This window comes from Branchiostoma lanceolatum, chromosome 1 (assembly GCF_035083965.1).
Source record: "Branchiostoma lanceolatum isolate klBraLanc5 chromosome 1, klBraLanc5.hap2, whole genome shotgun sequence".
NCBI lineage: Eukaryota > Metazoa > Chordata > Leptocardii > Amphioxiformes > Branchiostomatidae > Branchiostoma > Branchiostoma lanceolatum.
In genome coordinates, this window is record NC_089722.1 from 32,341,126 (window position 1) to 32,354,297 (window position 13,172).

Genomic DNA, 13,172 nt, shown 5'->3' on the forward strand with positions numbered 1-13,172 from the left:
ATCTATAAGTCTCTTTATCAAAGAGATTAGTGACTGTGAATTACACAGCATGAATGTGAATATTCGGTAGTTTGGCATATCTCACGTAGAAAACCACCTGCTGGCAGCTGTGGTTGAGGAGCAACCGGTAGCGCTGGCGGCATAAGCGGCTCCCCCACCGCCGAAGCTACAGAATGAAATAAAAAGCAATTCTACACTACTCTATATTGCAAAAAGCTTTAACTAGATGACTAAAGGACGAAGACACTACAAAGCATACCAGAAATGGCCAGAAGAAATGACCAAAAACATGGAGTTGATCATATGTTATAGATAGACAAAAAAACAAAGTGGTATAGACAAAGATCCCAAGTTGTTTTTCGTAAAATCTTTGTAAAATCGTCAGGATTACCTTTTTTATATGCCAAAAAGCAGATATCACAGCATATCTAAGATAAACAAACAAGTCCTTTGGTTGTTTCTGGGATGGGTGATCCATGTTGAGATAGCATGTATTTTTGATAGAAGGAGCCAATCAGCGTGCCCGTCCAGAAATCTGGACGAATACATTTATTTCAGACGACTTGAATGGCAGCGATCTCAGACTGTTTGTGAAGGTAAAGTCTGGAACTGAAACAGGATGACACTCAGGCTACAGCTGACGCACACCAGGAGTAAAGTCCAAACAAACGGATGAAAGACAAACGGATGGGAGTCCAAGGCTGCAGATGCACCATAGTATGCAGATGAACACAACACAAGAACGTTATTCTTCTTTGGGTCTTCTATGGCACCCATCACTTCAGCTCACTGAGCGCTGGAGACGACACTTCAGTCAGGTGCTCAACAGACCCGGCCTCCAATATTGATCAAAAACATACCATAGAGTCCACTTATATATATAGCGTTTCTGGAAAACCCCGCATTCTGGAGGAAACCGAGAGGGCCATCAAGCAAAGAGGAAAAGCGCCAAGGCCAGATGGTACAACCGCCGGGAAGCGAACACAGCTAAGCTGCAGACACAGCAGAACGGATACAAAAGAGGGATCGGGTACCACAGGACTTCAAAGATGCTAACATAATCCACAAAGCATCATACGTGACAACCACAGGAGCATCTCACTGCTGAGTGCTGAAGGGAAAGTCATGGCCCGCATCGTCCTCAACATAACATGTCACCTGCTAGATGACGTGGAGTCTGAACATCAGTGTGGATTCAGAAGAAATTGAGTAACCATCGACATATTATTCAAATTTAAGGAAAATTGCCGTGTCAAAAGCAGAACCTGTGTATCATGTTTGTGTTTAACAGAGGAAAGCCGTTTTACACATTCTAGTCATTCGTGAGGGCCTCTGGTCCATCCCGTCTAATTTGGTCCTATTTGCGCCGGTGCCCGAAGTGCCTTCAGCCTCATGTTTGCCAGCTGAGGGATAACCATTCGATATAGATGGAACGGTAGGTTCTTTTACCCACGGCGTTTCAAAATAAAACCCAGGTACTCGAAGCCTTAGTGAGAGACTTTCTCTTCGCAAATGATTGCGTCCAGGTTGCTCTCAATGAACCATATTTATGATAACACGCTAACTGCCAGTCAACATATAGCAATGATTCTCGTTTGACAAACAGCCTGACGAAAACAGTATATGTGTGTCTCATTGCGAAAGCAGCTGGACTTTCCTCTGGTAAGCTCTGGACACGTCTAAATCAATGGAATGTATCACACTTTCACCAAGATGAGAGTTTCTTTCTCTACATTACCTGAAAGTACTGATAAATCAAATCACCGTGCATCATTGGTACCTAAATAACTACCGACATGCCAAAATAAAAACGAATGCCCCAAAGGCATCTTGAGTTATAGCTGCGAACACACACACACACACACACACACACGCACACACACACACACACACACACACACACACACACAGATGTTTGCAGTACCCTCGTAGGAGGTTGACTTCCTCCACGGAGGTGAAAACAGCTGAAAGCACTGGAATAATTTCAGCTCTGTTGCCTGTTCATTGGCCCCCCTGGACAGACAGGGTACGCAACACAGAAGTGTTCCGACTCGCAATCATGCCCAGCATTGAAGCAATCATCACTAAAGCCCAACTAATGCTAGGGTCATATTTCTAAAGCTGGGCCCGACCGGGCTGTTTGCGAAGACGAAAAATGCAAGTGTATATCAAAAATATTCACAAATTATGAACATTATCATCTTTTCTACGTTCTGTGGGCTTCGGTCTTTCATATCATGATTGCCGTTTTCGCAAACTGCCAGGCCTGGCACCAGTTTGGAAATGTGACCCTAGCATAGTATTACGTAAACGATGAGCTGCTTATGTGCTACGTATTCACGACACACGTCTTCCAAGGACAGTGTTCTGCTCTGAGCCTATTTCTGACACGAGGAAGGTTGGACGCCCTGACAAGCACTACAAGAACTCGCTGAAATCGTCCCCCATTACGAATGGGAGTCCATCGCCTCTGATGTACCTGGTACCATACCGTTCATCAAGGTCTATAAACATTTGAGGGGAACAGACGAGACCATCTGGATTGCAAACGGCAAGCCAAGAAATCCGAACGGAAAGAAGACCCGACTCCACCACTAAACCGTCGTACGTCCGGTTTGTGGACGCACCTGCACCTCAGCATTTAAGCTGCGATCATACTTAAGACACCATAACCCTACGATGGCCAAGATATTGTTCATCTGTAAGAAGAAATCCGACAGTCTATACATAAAACACATGGATAATAATATGGTACATAATGTTCTGTTTTAAATCACGTATAAGCATGTTTGTATTTGTGTGTAGGCTTTTGATTGGTCCGTTACGACCATGATTCATGTCTTACATTCTGCTTCTTCTTGAACCTCCTCAAGCTCCTCATCCAAGTCCTGTACAGCTTCTTTTATATCCGCAGTGTTTCCGGATTTCGCCGCCTGCTCGACTTCAATGATTGCTTCATTGACGTCACTCACGAGCCCAGCTGAAATAGAAAAGTAATTCTGTTTTAAACATCACTTATCCATATCCATAAGACCCTGTCATTTGATCATAGGCATAGTTGTATGTTTTTGTCGATCGATAGAAAAGAGTTGGGTAGAAAAAGCATGATAAGTGCAATTATACTGGTTGTCACGTCAACTCAACGTTTTGGATTCTTTTTTGTCTCACTTTTTTATATTCAACCGTCACAAAAGCAATGTGATTGATTTTACTGTATTGCAATCAATTCCAATAGGTTAGGTTTCACCGTTTTAATTCTATCGTTTGTTACAGATCGATGCTGATTTAGAGCTTTTTTGCTTTGATTGACAGTTAATATGATAATAATTGGGAAGATGGCCAGGATAAGATCTTTTTCAAAAACTGTCAGAAATCACTCAATCCTAGTGGACGGCAATGTCTTCCCAAATGGAGACTATTTGAAATTGGCTACTAGCTAGATCATGTTAGGGAATCCTTGTAAGTATTTTTCCTTTCCTAGGCGTCCATCCCAGTCACCCTCCTGCCGATAGGATGTTTTTTTTTACCATCTGAACATTTCTACATCTGAACTATACATTAACACTAACAGACAAGCTTCAACCCAATCACACCGTGGTGCCCAGTTGTACTAATCGCATGGCAAAACAGGTGGTTTTGTGATCTTAGAGAAGGTTGCTATACTTACGATGTTGTTCGTTAAGGATGTCTCCTGCTTCGCCGGCAGTAAGTCTCTCAAACTCGGCCTGGATCTGCTCCACTTCCTGTTGTACATCCTCCTCATCACCTTCTCCTAGAGACTGCAATTTTGGAAGAAGTTCCTGGATGCCTTGTTCGGTGTCTTCAGCTGGGATACAGCACAAGAATACAATTTTGTTATACCCCCATTTATTGCTGCGTACCTAAACACCGGACCTAAACTGGACGTAAAGCTTTAGGTCCAAAAAAACACCTAAAAGGTTCAGATTCCAGGGACTGCAATTTTGGAAGAAGTTCCTGGATGCCGTGCTCAGTGTCTTCAGCTAGGATACAACACAAGAATACAATTTTGTTATACCCCCATGTTTTGCTGTGTACCCAAACACCAGACCTAAACTGGACGTAAAAACGTTTAGGTTCAGATTCCAGGGACTGCAATTTTGAAAGAAGTTCCTGGATGCCTTGTTCGGTGTCTTCAGTTAGGATACAACACAGGAGTAAAATTTTGTTATACCCCCATGTTTTGCTGTGTAACTAAACACCGGACCTAAACTGGACGTAAAAACGTTTAGGTTCAGATTCCACGGACTGCAAAGAAGTTCCTGGATGCCTTGTTGGGTGTCCTCAGCAAGGATACAACACAAGAATACAATTTAGGTATACCCCCATTTATTGCTGCGTACTTAAACACCGGACCTAAACTGGACGTAAAGCTTTAGGTCCAAAAAAACACCTAAAAGTTGGGAACCAATTCCGAACTTGCAAAACACTGTCTCTCGTTTGAATTCTCATTTTCGTTCTAAATCATCTAAAACTTTCCAAAGATATCATCCTACTCTTTAGTACTTGCTCACTTGTTTTGTTCTATTCTATGTGATTAGAGGAAGAAACAAATATCATCATTTGAATTAGCAATCTTTAGGATTATCAATTTGGTTGGATAAAAGCAAGTAGTGCTAATTTCTTTTTGCGTGAAGTATGAATTTATTCCAGAGTTTCAAATGCGCGGACAAACATGAAGTGTTATATAGCTACCGATTTCTTGAGCCTCTGCAACTTCTACGGCGGTTTCCACGACTTCATCGAAGTTGTCCATCTTCCTCTCCAACACCTCCGCAAGCTGCTCGGCCCTCTCTGGGTTCTCCTCTTGTAGAGCGTCCTTCATCTCGCCGGCGATTTCCTCGATCTCTGCCTTTGCCAAATCTGGTTTAAGACAGGAAAGAAGACAAAAAGGTACTTAAATACACCATGTCATATGATCATGACTAATAGTATAGGAGGCAATGTAGCCTTGTGGCTTGAGTTGTCCTGGGGTTAGGGTGGTTGACCTAACAACAGTCACAAACGGTCTGGTGCTGGTAGAGGCACGCTATTGAAAAGAACGTTACCTGAAGAAGGTAGGCGTGCATTGGCTACAGTTATCATATTGTTATCCATAATAATAGTAGATATCTAAATCCAAGGAAATTCCTGACAAAGCTCGGCTGACATGATCACGAAAAGTAGGCATGGAATACTCTTTTGAAAAAGACGCTATGAATGAAATAATCATGTCCCATCACTCCGAGAAGCCTGCAAATGCTATGAAGTCTACCTTTTTTTCCTTTCCTGTCTGCAAAAGATTTAAGGAAAATCACTCACCAACTTGAGGTGTGTCAGCTCCAGCATCCTCCGCCATTGACGCCAAGTCGTCTATGTTGTCGGTAATTTCATCAATCGTTTCTTCGGCTTGCTCTGTGTCACCTTCGGTCAGATCTGCCATCACATCTTCAAGAGCTGCCTGGGCGCCCTCCTGAGCAACCTCTGTCGGTGAAAACAAAAGAACGCACATGTGCTTTTTAGACTATGGTATAGTGATATTGGATGAAGAAAACATCCTTCTCAAATAAAGTAGTAGTGTATCTCTACATGGACAATAGCATAATATAATGTATATATTTAGTAGGCCATATCACAGTATGTACGAGGGACAGTCAGCATATTTTGCGATGTTCAACAAGAAGATGTTCAACAAGAAAATATCAAGAAGATATATGTCTTTACATTTGTGCCAAATTTCAACTCATTTGATGAAAAAATTAGCCTGGTATAACGTTATATGAAGCAACTTGCAAAATATACTGACTGTCCCTCGTATAACAACATTTTGCCCTAACATTCGTCGTACGGTTTTGAATTTTAGTAGAATTTTAAAGCAGACCATGATTCAAACAACCGCTACCAAGAATATGATAAAGCCTTTCCGTAACATTCCAACAGAAATTTGTTTCAAATATGCACGACTATCTCTGGAATACCTTCTATCGTGTGCCGGGTGTATCACGAATGTGACAGGCTCTAGTATAACGTAAGTATTTATTTATTTTGTCTATTTAAGCTTTGTTACAAAAAGTAACTGGACATGGGTAACAGAACCAGATAAGTCATTCTCTAGACCCCTGTCAAAAATAAAAGCATAGTAAGCAAGAAGAACAATTCAATTAAACAAATACAATTGCAAACAATGATAAATGATAAAAATTACTATCCTTCCTCAAAATATTAGCATTGTATATTGAATCGTTAGGGAGGGGGAATCACTTTTGTAAAAAAGGGGCGTGGCCTGTAATTTCTTATTACGTCATCGTGACGTCATAAGATTTTGCATAAATTATCGTATTGTACAAAGGCACTTTGAGGAAAAAATCAAGAGCCATACATAACATTAAGTAGTATTTTTAAGTCACCCAAAAAGTGCTGCCACCGACCTGGACCATACCTTAAATAGATCATTGGTAAATAAACAGAGAATAATAATAAAAACATAAAGTATAACGAACCTTGCTCTTCCTCTTCCTCAGCCTGCTTGTTTTCCTCTTCATACTGCTCATTGAAGTCATCTACAGTCTCCTCCAGGGTTTCCAGCGCGTCTTCCCTCGCAGACGAGCTTCCACCACCCGCCACAACCTCCTCGAAAGCTTCGGCGGCGGTTTCAACAGCTTCTTCTGCCGCTTCTGTGGGGTGATTTCAACAAAGCAAAAGTGTCACAGAGAAACGTGCAAAATAATGCATTTTTCAAGACTCCCTTTGAATTAAAATGATTTTTTCAAGGTGTCTTGCTAAGGCTAGGTCTGCTTGCGATGGATCTGCATAAAGCATAAATACAATACTGTACATATGTACATATTGAACAGAACAGAACCCACAAATTTTAGAAAAAGTGGGACTTTTCGTATTCCATTGCCAAAAAAAGTCAAACCCAGCTTGTTTAGATATAGCCAACAGTCGTATCTAGTATTAGCAGCCTATTGTTACAACAAAATCAGTCACAGTTCACTGACACATGTATGATTTTCCCTATGTTTCTACCACGTATTTGCAATTAACCCACGGGCATGAACTTGCAATAAGACTTCTCATATATTTTCGCTTGGAATTTAAATGTAAGAAAAGATGGTGAAGGTATTATAGTGGGTGTGGATGCATTATAATGACATAAATAATTTATCGCTTTAAGTGTTAAACATTTCCGTCATAAGTATCTACTGACCAAGTTCTGGTGTGTCTATGTCCGACTCCTCTGCTACGTCTTCTTTTGCCTGGACATGTTCCAGTATGTCTTCAACAACTGATCCTGCCGCTTCGGCGTTTACTTCATCTAAGTTCTCACTTATCTCAGTCAGGCTGTCCTGTACGGCCTCTTCCGCGACCTCTGCAAGATGAAAATGCACAAATCCAAGTTATAATTATGACAATCATCTGATGAAATGCATTTATATCGACATAATCTCAAAATCAATTGCAAGTCGAAGGAGCTATCACAGTAAATAAAACCAGTAGAATATTTCGAATACACGACAACAAAAATTAGACATCAACCCCATTTCAAGCTGTTTTTTTTTCTTTTATTATTACGGGCCAGATAGGCGTGCGGAATTGAGACCCATGTCCCATGTTGAACATTGCAAATAACCACCACCCCCCTCCCCAATCTAAAAAAAAGATGCCGGCCGCACCAAGATGCCCAAGATGGTTGGCGAAGGTGGTTAGCCTGTTTCACATTCGTGGGACGTGGTGCTCTTAGGCCCCCCCTCTCACTGGACCCGCGGCACGCTGGCGGCCGATCGAATTGACAAAGCACTTTAAGAATGTCATCGACCAAAAAAAAAAGAATCTTTTTGAACGTGTTTGTTGTCTTTGTGGTCATACAGGTACGTTTTGAATGATATTCCCATTATAAAGTCATGGGTAACACAAGTTCAGTCTAGGACGCAGCGACGCCGCCGGCGTGCCGCGGGTCCAGGAAGATGGGGGCTTGAGTTCACGTTGGCCGGTGGGCAATGAAGTTGGTGGGAGTCAAATTTAGACTAAACTAACCTGCTGCCTGTTCAGCCTCTGCATCCTCCTGAGCGTCATCTGCTGCTACTTCAAGGTCTTGCATTGCTGAACCTAGATTTGTGATGGCGTCTGCTATTTCCTCTGTATCTTCGCTAATCAGAGCGCTCCGAACTTCATCCTGGGCTGCCTCTGCCGCCTCCAGTGCGGCATCTGTAGGTACAAAAACACGGTCATGGTAATGTATGCATAAACAGTGCATAACCATTGCACGATAAACAGTGAATATCCACAGCACGAGAACGAACATTCAAGCAAACCTTCCGAACAATTTACTCACGATTAAGCATGCTTAAATATCAGCTGTTTTCGTGCCGTGTCGTAATCATTTTATTTACAGAAGAGTAATTGACAATGATAACTTTGCTAATCGGAGGTTTGACCCACAACTAGCAAATAGTACTTACCGACAGCTGGCGATTCGACATCAGAATCTCTCAGGGCATCTTCTAATTCCCCAGTTTGTTCCACCAACTCGGTAATTTTCGCTTCTTCAGCCGATGTGTCTCCTTCTGCGACCAACTCTTCAATTTCAGTTAGTGTCTCCGAAATCTCTCCCTGGGCGGCCTCTGGAAGATTATAAATCAACTGAATTCTTCACACGTTAAGTTGCTTCAAACAGTCGCTACCAACTCTCTATATACTCTACATACAGAAGTGGCAATGTAAGTATGGCCAACTGCGTCACACTTCGAGCTGTGCCTTTACATAAAAAAACTTCGGGGGCAACATGTAATAATTAATGGCTTATTTGACATTGACATTGCTCAGAACATATCACACTTGCAGTCAAAAGACTGAATTGTGGTGAGAATACATGAAGTATTTATACAATCATCGTGTGCAGTATAAAAGATTACAAGATATTATACTTAATTGCATCGGGTAGGCAATTATTGTATAGAGTTTTTTTTACAGTATTGGTAAAACTTAAAGTCATTAATGATTATTACGAAATACAAAGTATTTCAATTTCATTGATCCACTGGTTATAATCAATGTATATTCGAGCACGTGTGATGCTAGATTACATTGTGACAAAATGGGTACAAGCCCAATATGAGTTAGCCTGGTCCCAGTCTGTAGGGGTCAGCTAAGGGGTGTTTTACCAGGACCCAGCCTGCTTTATTGAATCGTTTCTGATAGCCCTTGTACTTCCGCTGCCACCCTACTTCTAGCTGCTGCTACCCTACTTTCGCCGCCGTCCTGGGTGGCGAGCTAATCCAAGGCCGTAAACCAACACCCCAAGCGGGCTAAGCTGTCTTGGCTTGCGGGGTCACTCCTAGCACCGTAGAGATATCGGTGAGCCACCGAGGGTATGGTTTCCAGGCTAAATACGAGTACAAATGAATTGGCCAACCTGTCTCTTCTGCCTGCTCTTGGTCCTCCTGCGCCTCATCAAGACCTTCTCGGAGATCTTCAAACTCTTCCTCCAGCTGCTCTTCTGCTTCTTCAACGGCTTCCGGGTCGCCGGACGCTAAAGCAGCCTCTACATCAGCCACGGCCTCGTCAACGGCTTGTCTTGCTTCGTCTGTTGAAATATTCAATTTAGGACAGGTTGTGACGTATCTTATTATAATCAATTACATAATAGTATCTACTCGCATGAAGGGACAGCCTTACCTCAGACATTATTAGAGCGTGACACAAAGTTCAAAAGTGACCATTGCATACTGTGTGATTGAACAGGTTTAGTATTGATGTGTTCAATTTACTTATGTCATGTCCTGACGCAATTTCCTTGTACATAGGCCAATACATATATACCTCTTTACTAAAAAGAAATCGATTTATCTCTGATGCAAACAATTGATGTTTCCTGAGTATCATGTAACATAGTTTCACATATGTATTCTGTATTACTCTTATTGTATACCGTAGTGTTTAGACTTTTGTAGAACTCAATAGCGTTGTTAATAAGCAAAGACATATATGTATTGACATTTTGTACAGCCTATGAACTTGTCATACATTGTACCTGTTACATTTGTTGTGCAATAAACTTTTACTTACTTTACTATGTATTTGTTTAAGGACCACAGGATGAATAGCTGCATTCATTGTAAGCTAATTGTGGATCCGAAATAAAGTCAAGTCAAGCATTAAATCCATTTATCTACTTACTTACTATATATTTATATATATATATATATATATATATATATATGATACATAGATAGATAGATAGATCTACTTACTTACTATATATATATATAGATAGATAGATAGATAGATAGATACCTATTACAGGTGAATCAAGGCCCGCATCCTCTGCATTTTCAATCAGACTATCGACATTCTCTCCCACGGCTTCTAATGCTGCCCCGACTTGCCGTGGGTTCCCGCGGGCAAGCCCTGCAGCCATAGCTTCAAGGTTCTGTGAAGCCTGGTCTTCAGCTACCTCTGTTGACATAACAAAAAAGGACGGTATCAAAAGTATGATTCTGGACAAAATATTCACATGGGCATTATGTTCACTTGGTTCTCATAGACAAGTCCACAAAGACGGAAATGAGATAATACTTTAACAACATCACGATAACACAAACATTAATCCGTTCGAATCCCCTGACGCCGACGATCTTGTGCTCTTGGGAAAAAGACACTTAGCAAAACTTCCCTCGCTCCACCCAAGTGTAAAAACGGGTATATTATGTGTGGGTCACGACACCAGCAATAGCTGCCTGTGCCTCACGTGTATTGCACTGTTGCAAATCTACTACATACTTCATGTCAAAACTGCATGTCATTCTGATACTGCATGTCAAACACGGTTGAAGACGAAACACATTCTATTTCAAATTGATTCAAATCAAATTCTAAATCAAATTCTACGATCAAGACAGAAATGAACTGTTTAAAGAGGCCACTAAATTCCATCCTAACTTCTCCACGCTTACAGACAAAAAAAACTACTCTCCTCTTAACATGACAAAATTAAACCCGCACATTACAGGAAAAAAGGGATCATTCGTCTTCCACTGTCTTGGAAAAAGAAGTCAAAACCAATAAGTGAGAATTTAGTGTCAGTATTTAGACTAAAAAAAGTCGCATGTTATACTGTTACCAATTGTCTATCCGTCCTTTCATGTTATTACATGTACCTGCAATTATCAGTCCACGGGCAAAAACTTGCAATAAACTTTAATTAATCAAAGAAAAGAAAATATATCACAGACAACATCTTACCTGCTGCCGCCTCGTCTATGGCTGCCTCCTGTGCAGTCTCCAGTTCAGCATTCAACTCGCTCATTTGTTCCTCCAAAACTTCTGCCGCCTCCTCGACGTTCTCTCCTCTTTCTACAGCAGCGTCAAACCCAGCAAACGCCTCTTGTGCGGCTTCCTGGGCATCCTCTGTTGTATAAGATAGCATTTATTAAAGATATAATAATAATAATAATAATAATAAATAATAACTTTATTGCAAGTTCATGCCCGAAGGCTAATTGCAGACAAACAAGTACATGGGAATACATGATATAAGTTAAAGAGATTCATCAGTCACGTGTGATTACAAGTTACTAGAATATTCTTCAATCAGTGACTTGAAAGGTAACAAAACACGTACTTCCAAATTTTCGATGTCTACTGCACATCTTGATCACGGAGTGACCTAGTCTCGCGAGAACTGAATGTTAAAGTTTCGTGTTCTCGCGAGACTAGCTATAGGTCACTCAATTATCAAGATGTACAGTGGACATGGAAGATTTGGAGGTACATGTCTTGTTACCTTTCAAGTCACTGATTGAAGAATATACTTGTAGCTTTTAAAGATATAAGGAATTTACAAATACCGTATTTATTTATTTATTCATTCATTTATAAATATTTAGGGTGGTTCCTTCAGTTAACTGAGTAATTGATTTACAAGGGAACCCTTACAAAACACAACAAATCAGGATACAAAACAGGCATATATTAACATTGACTGAATTAATAATGCATTCACAACAATATAACATAAGCAGAAACCATGCCATTAAATCATACAAATAACTCAGAGTAACTCAAAACAATAAGAACTCAAAATCACAACTGTCATTTGACTGTCTGTTTACCGAATGTTTAGAAACTATAAACGACTTATACGTCATTATAAAATCAAATAAAATGTACTTCTTAACTCCTCACAACTTTGTTTCCATTTGATAGTAGAAAATATCGCTTCTCATTGGAGGACAGCACTTTTGTTTAAAAGAGGATGGACATAACGCAGTTCTTAAGGCGAATGAGAGTGGTCTAACGACTATTAATTTAGTGATGTTATTATTACCGAGTTCGGGTCCTTCAATTCCAGCATCCGCAGCGAAGTCCTCGATTGCCGCCAGTTCCTCGCCGACCTGTTCGGTTAGTTCTGCCGCCGCCTCGGTATCTCCTCCAGCCACGGCCGCCGCAGCCTCACCAACACCCGCCACAGCTTCCTCTCCAAATGCAGCGATGTCCCCTCCTTAAATACAAAGACATAGTATAGTACTCGAAAAGTACATTCTGTTATTGCTGTCACAGTGAAAAAATTAAGCAACGTTATCAATGGTGCGGCCACATTCGTCGTAGACCACCGTACGATTTTGATGTTGTAGGTTTCGTAAACAGGCTGTGACTAGAATCTATAACATAATTTTCCATCTGGATTTTGCACGGGAATCCTAAGAATGTATATGTCCACAGTTTTACACGTTGAACACTCAACTAACAGAATCTGTCAATACAGACGACACACTTTAGCCTGAGTACCAGCCTCCGTAGTGACCGCTGGCTCAAGAAAAAAATCGTTAGCAAGCGATTTTTTTTTATCCAGCGGTCACTACGGAGGCTGGTACTCAGGCTAGACACACTTGCCATTTGCTGACAACTGCATTTCTTACAACATTTTCTTTTTATTCTTTATCAAAAAATTGCAACAAGCCAGTACATTTGTTTGTTCACGTTTTCACACTGTTAAGCAGTAGCATGTCAAAGGCATACAGCTTGATGTACTTATATCTACCGCCACGAGAATGTAGTGAAGCTGTAGCTGAAAATACTTAGCCTTTACCAGGCTCCAGAGGCGGCTGGAAAGAGTAGAAATTGGCCAAATAGACAGTAAACATGAAAGAGGACTTAGTCTGCTATAGGGGTAC

General features: G+C 41.0%; 1 protein-coding gene across 1 annotated transcript in view; it reads right to left on the reverse strand.

The window, feature by feature from the left end:
- Nucleotides 1-13,172, reverse strand: part of LOC136449252 (uncharacterized) — a 65,230-nt gene that overhangs the window by 36,706 nt on the left and 15,352 nt on the right. Inside the window, exons 10-22 of the mRNA XM_066449201.1 lie at nucleotides 12,326-12,499; nucleotides 11,242-11,406; nucleotides 10,294-10,455; nucleotides 9,413-9,583; nucleotides 8,460-8,621; nucleotides 8,035-8,205; nucleotides 7,208-7,369; nucleotides 6,498-6,671; nucleotides 5,320-5,481; nucleotides 4,714-4,881; nucleotides 3,668-3,826; nucleotides 2,846-2,980; nucleotides 98-166 (exon numbers count right to left, since the gene is read on the reverse strand). Of these exons, the coding sequence (XP_066305298.1) occupies nucleotides 98-166; nucleotides 2,846-2,980; nucleotides 3,668-3,826; nucleotides 4,714-4,881; nucleotides 5,320-5,481; nucleotides 6,498-6,671; nucleotides 7,208-7,369; nucleotides 8,035-8,205; nucleotides 8,460-8,621; nucleotides 9,413-9,583; nucleotides 10,294-10,455; nucleotides 11,242-11,406; nucleotides 12,326-12,499 (2,034 nt within the window). The remainder of the gene's footprint in view (nucleotides 1-97; nucleotides 167-2,845; nucleotides 2,981-3,667; nucleotides 3,827-4,713; nucleotides 4,882-5,319; nucleotides 5,482-6,497; nucleotides 6,672-7,207; nucleotides 7,370-8,034; nucleotides 8,206-8,459; nucleotides 8,622-9,412; nucleotides 9,584-10,293; nucleotides 10,456-11,241; nucleotides 11,407-12,325; nucleotides 12,500-13,172) is intronic.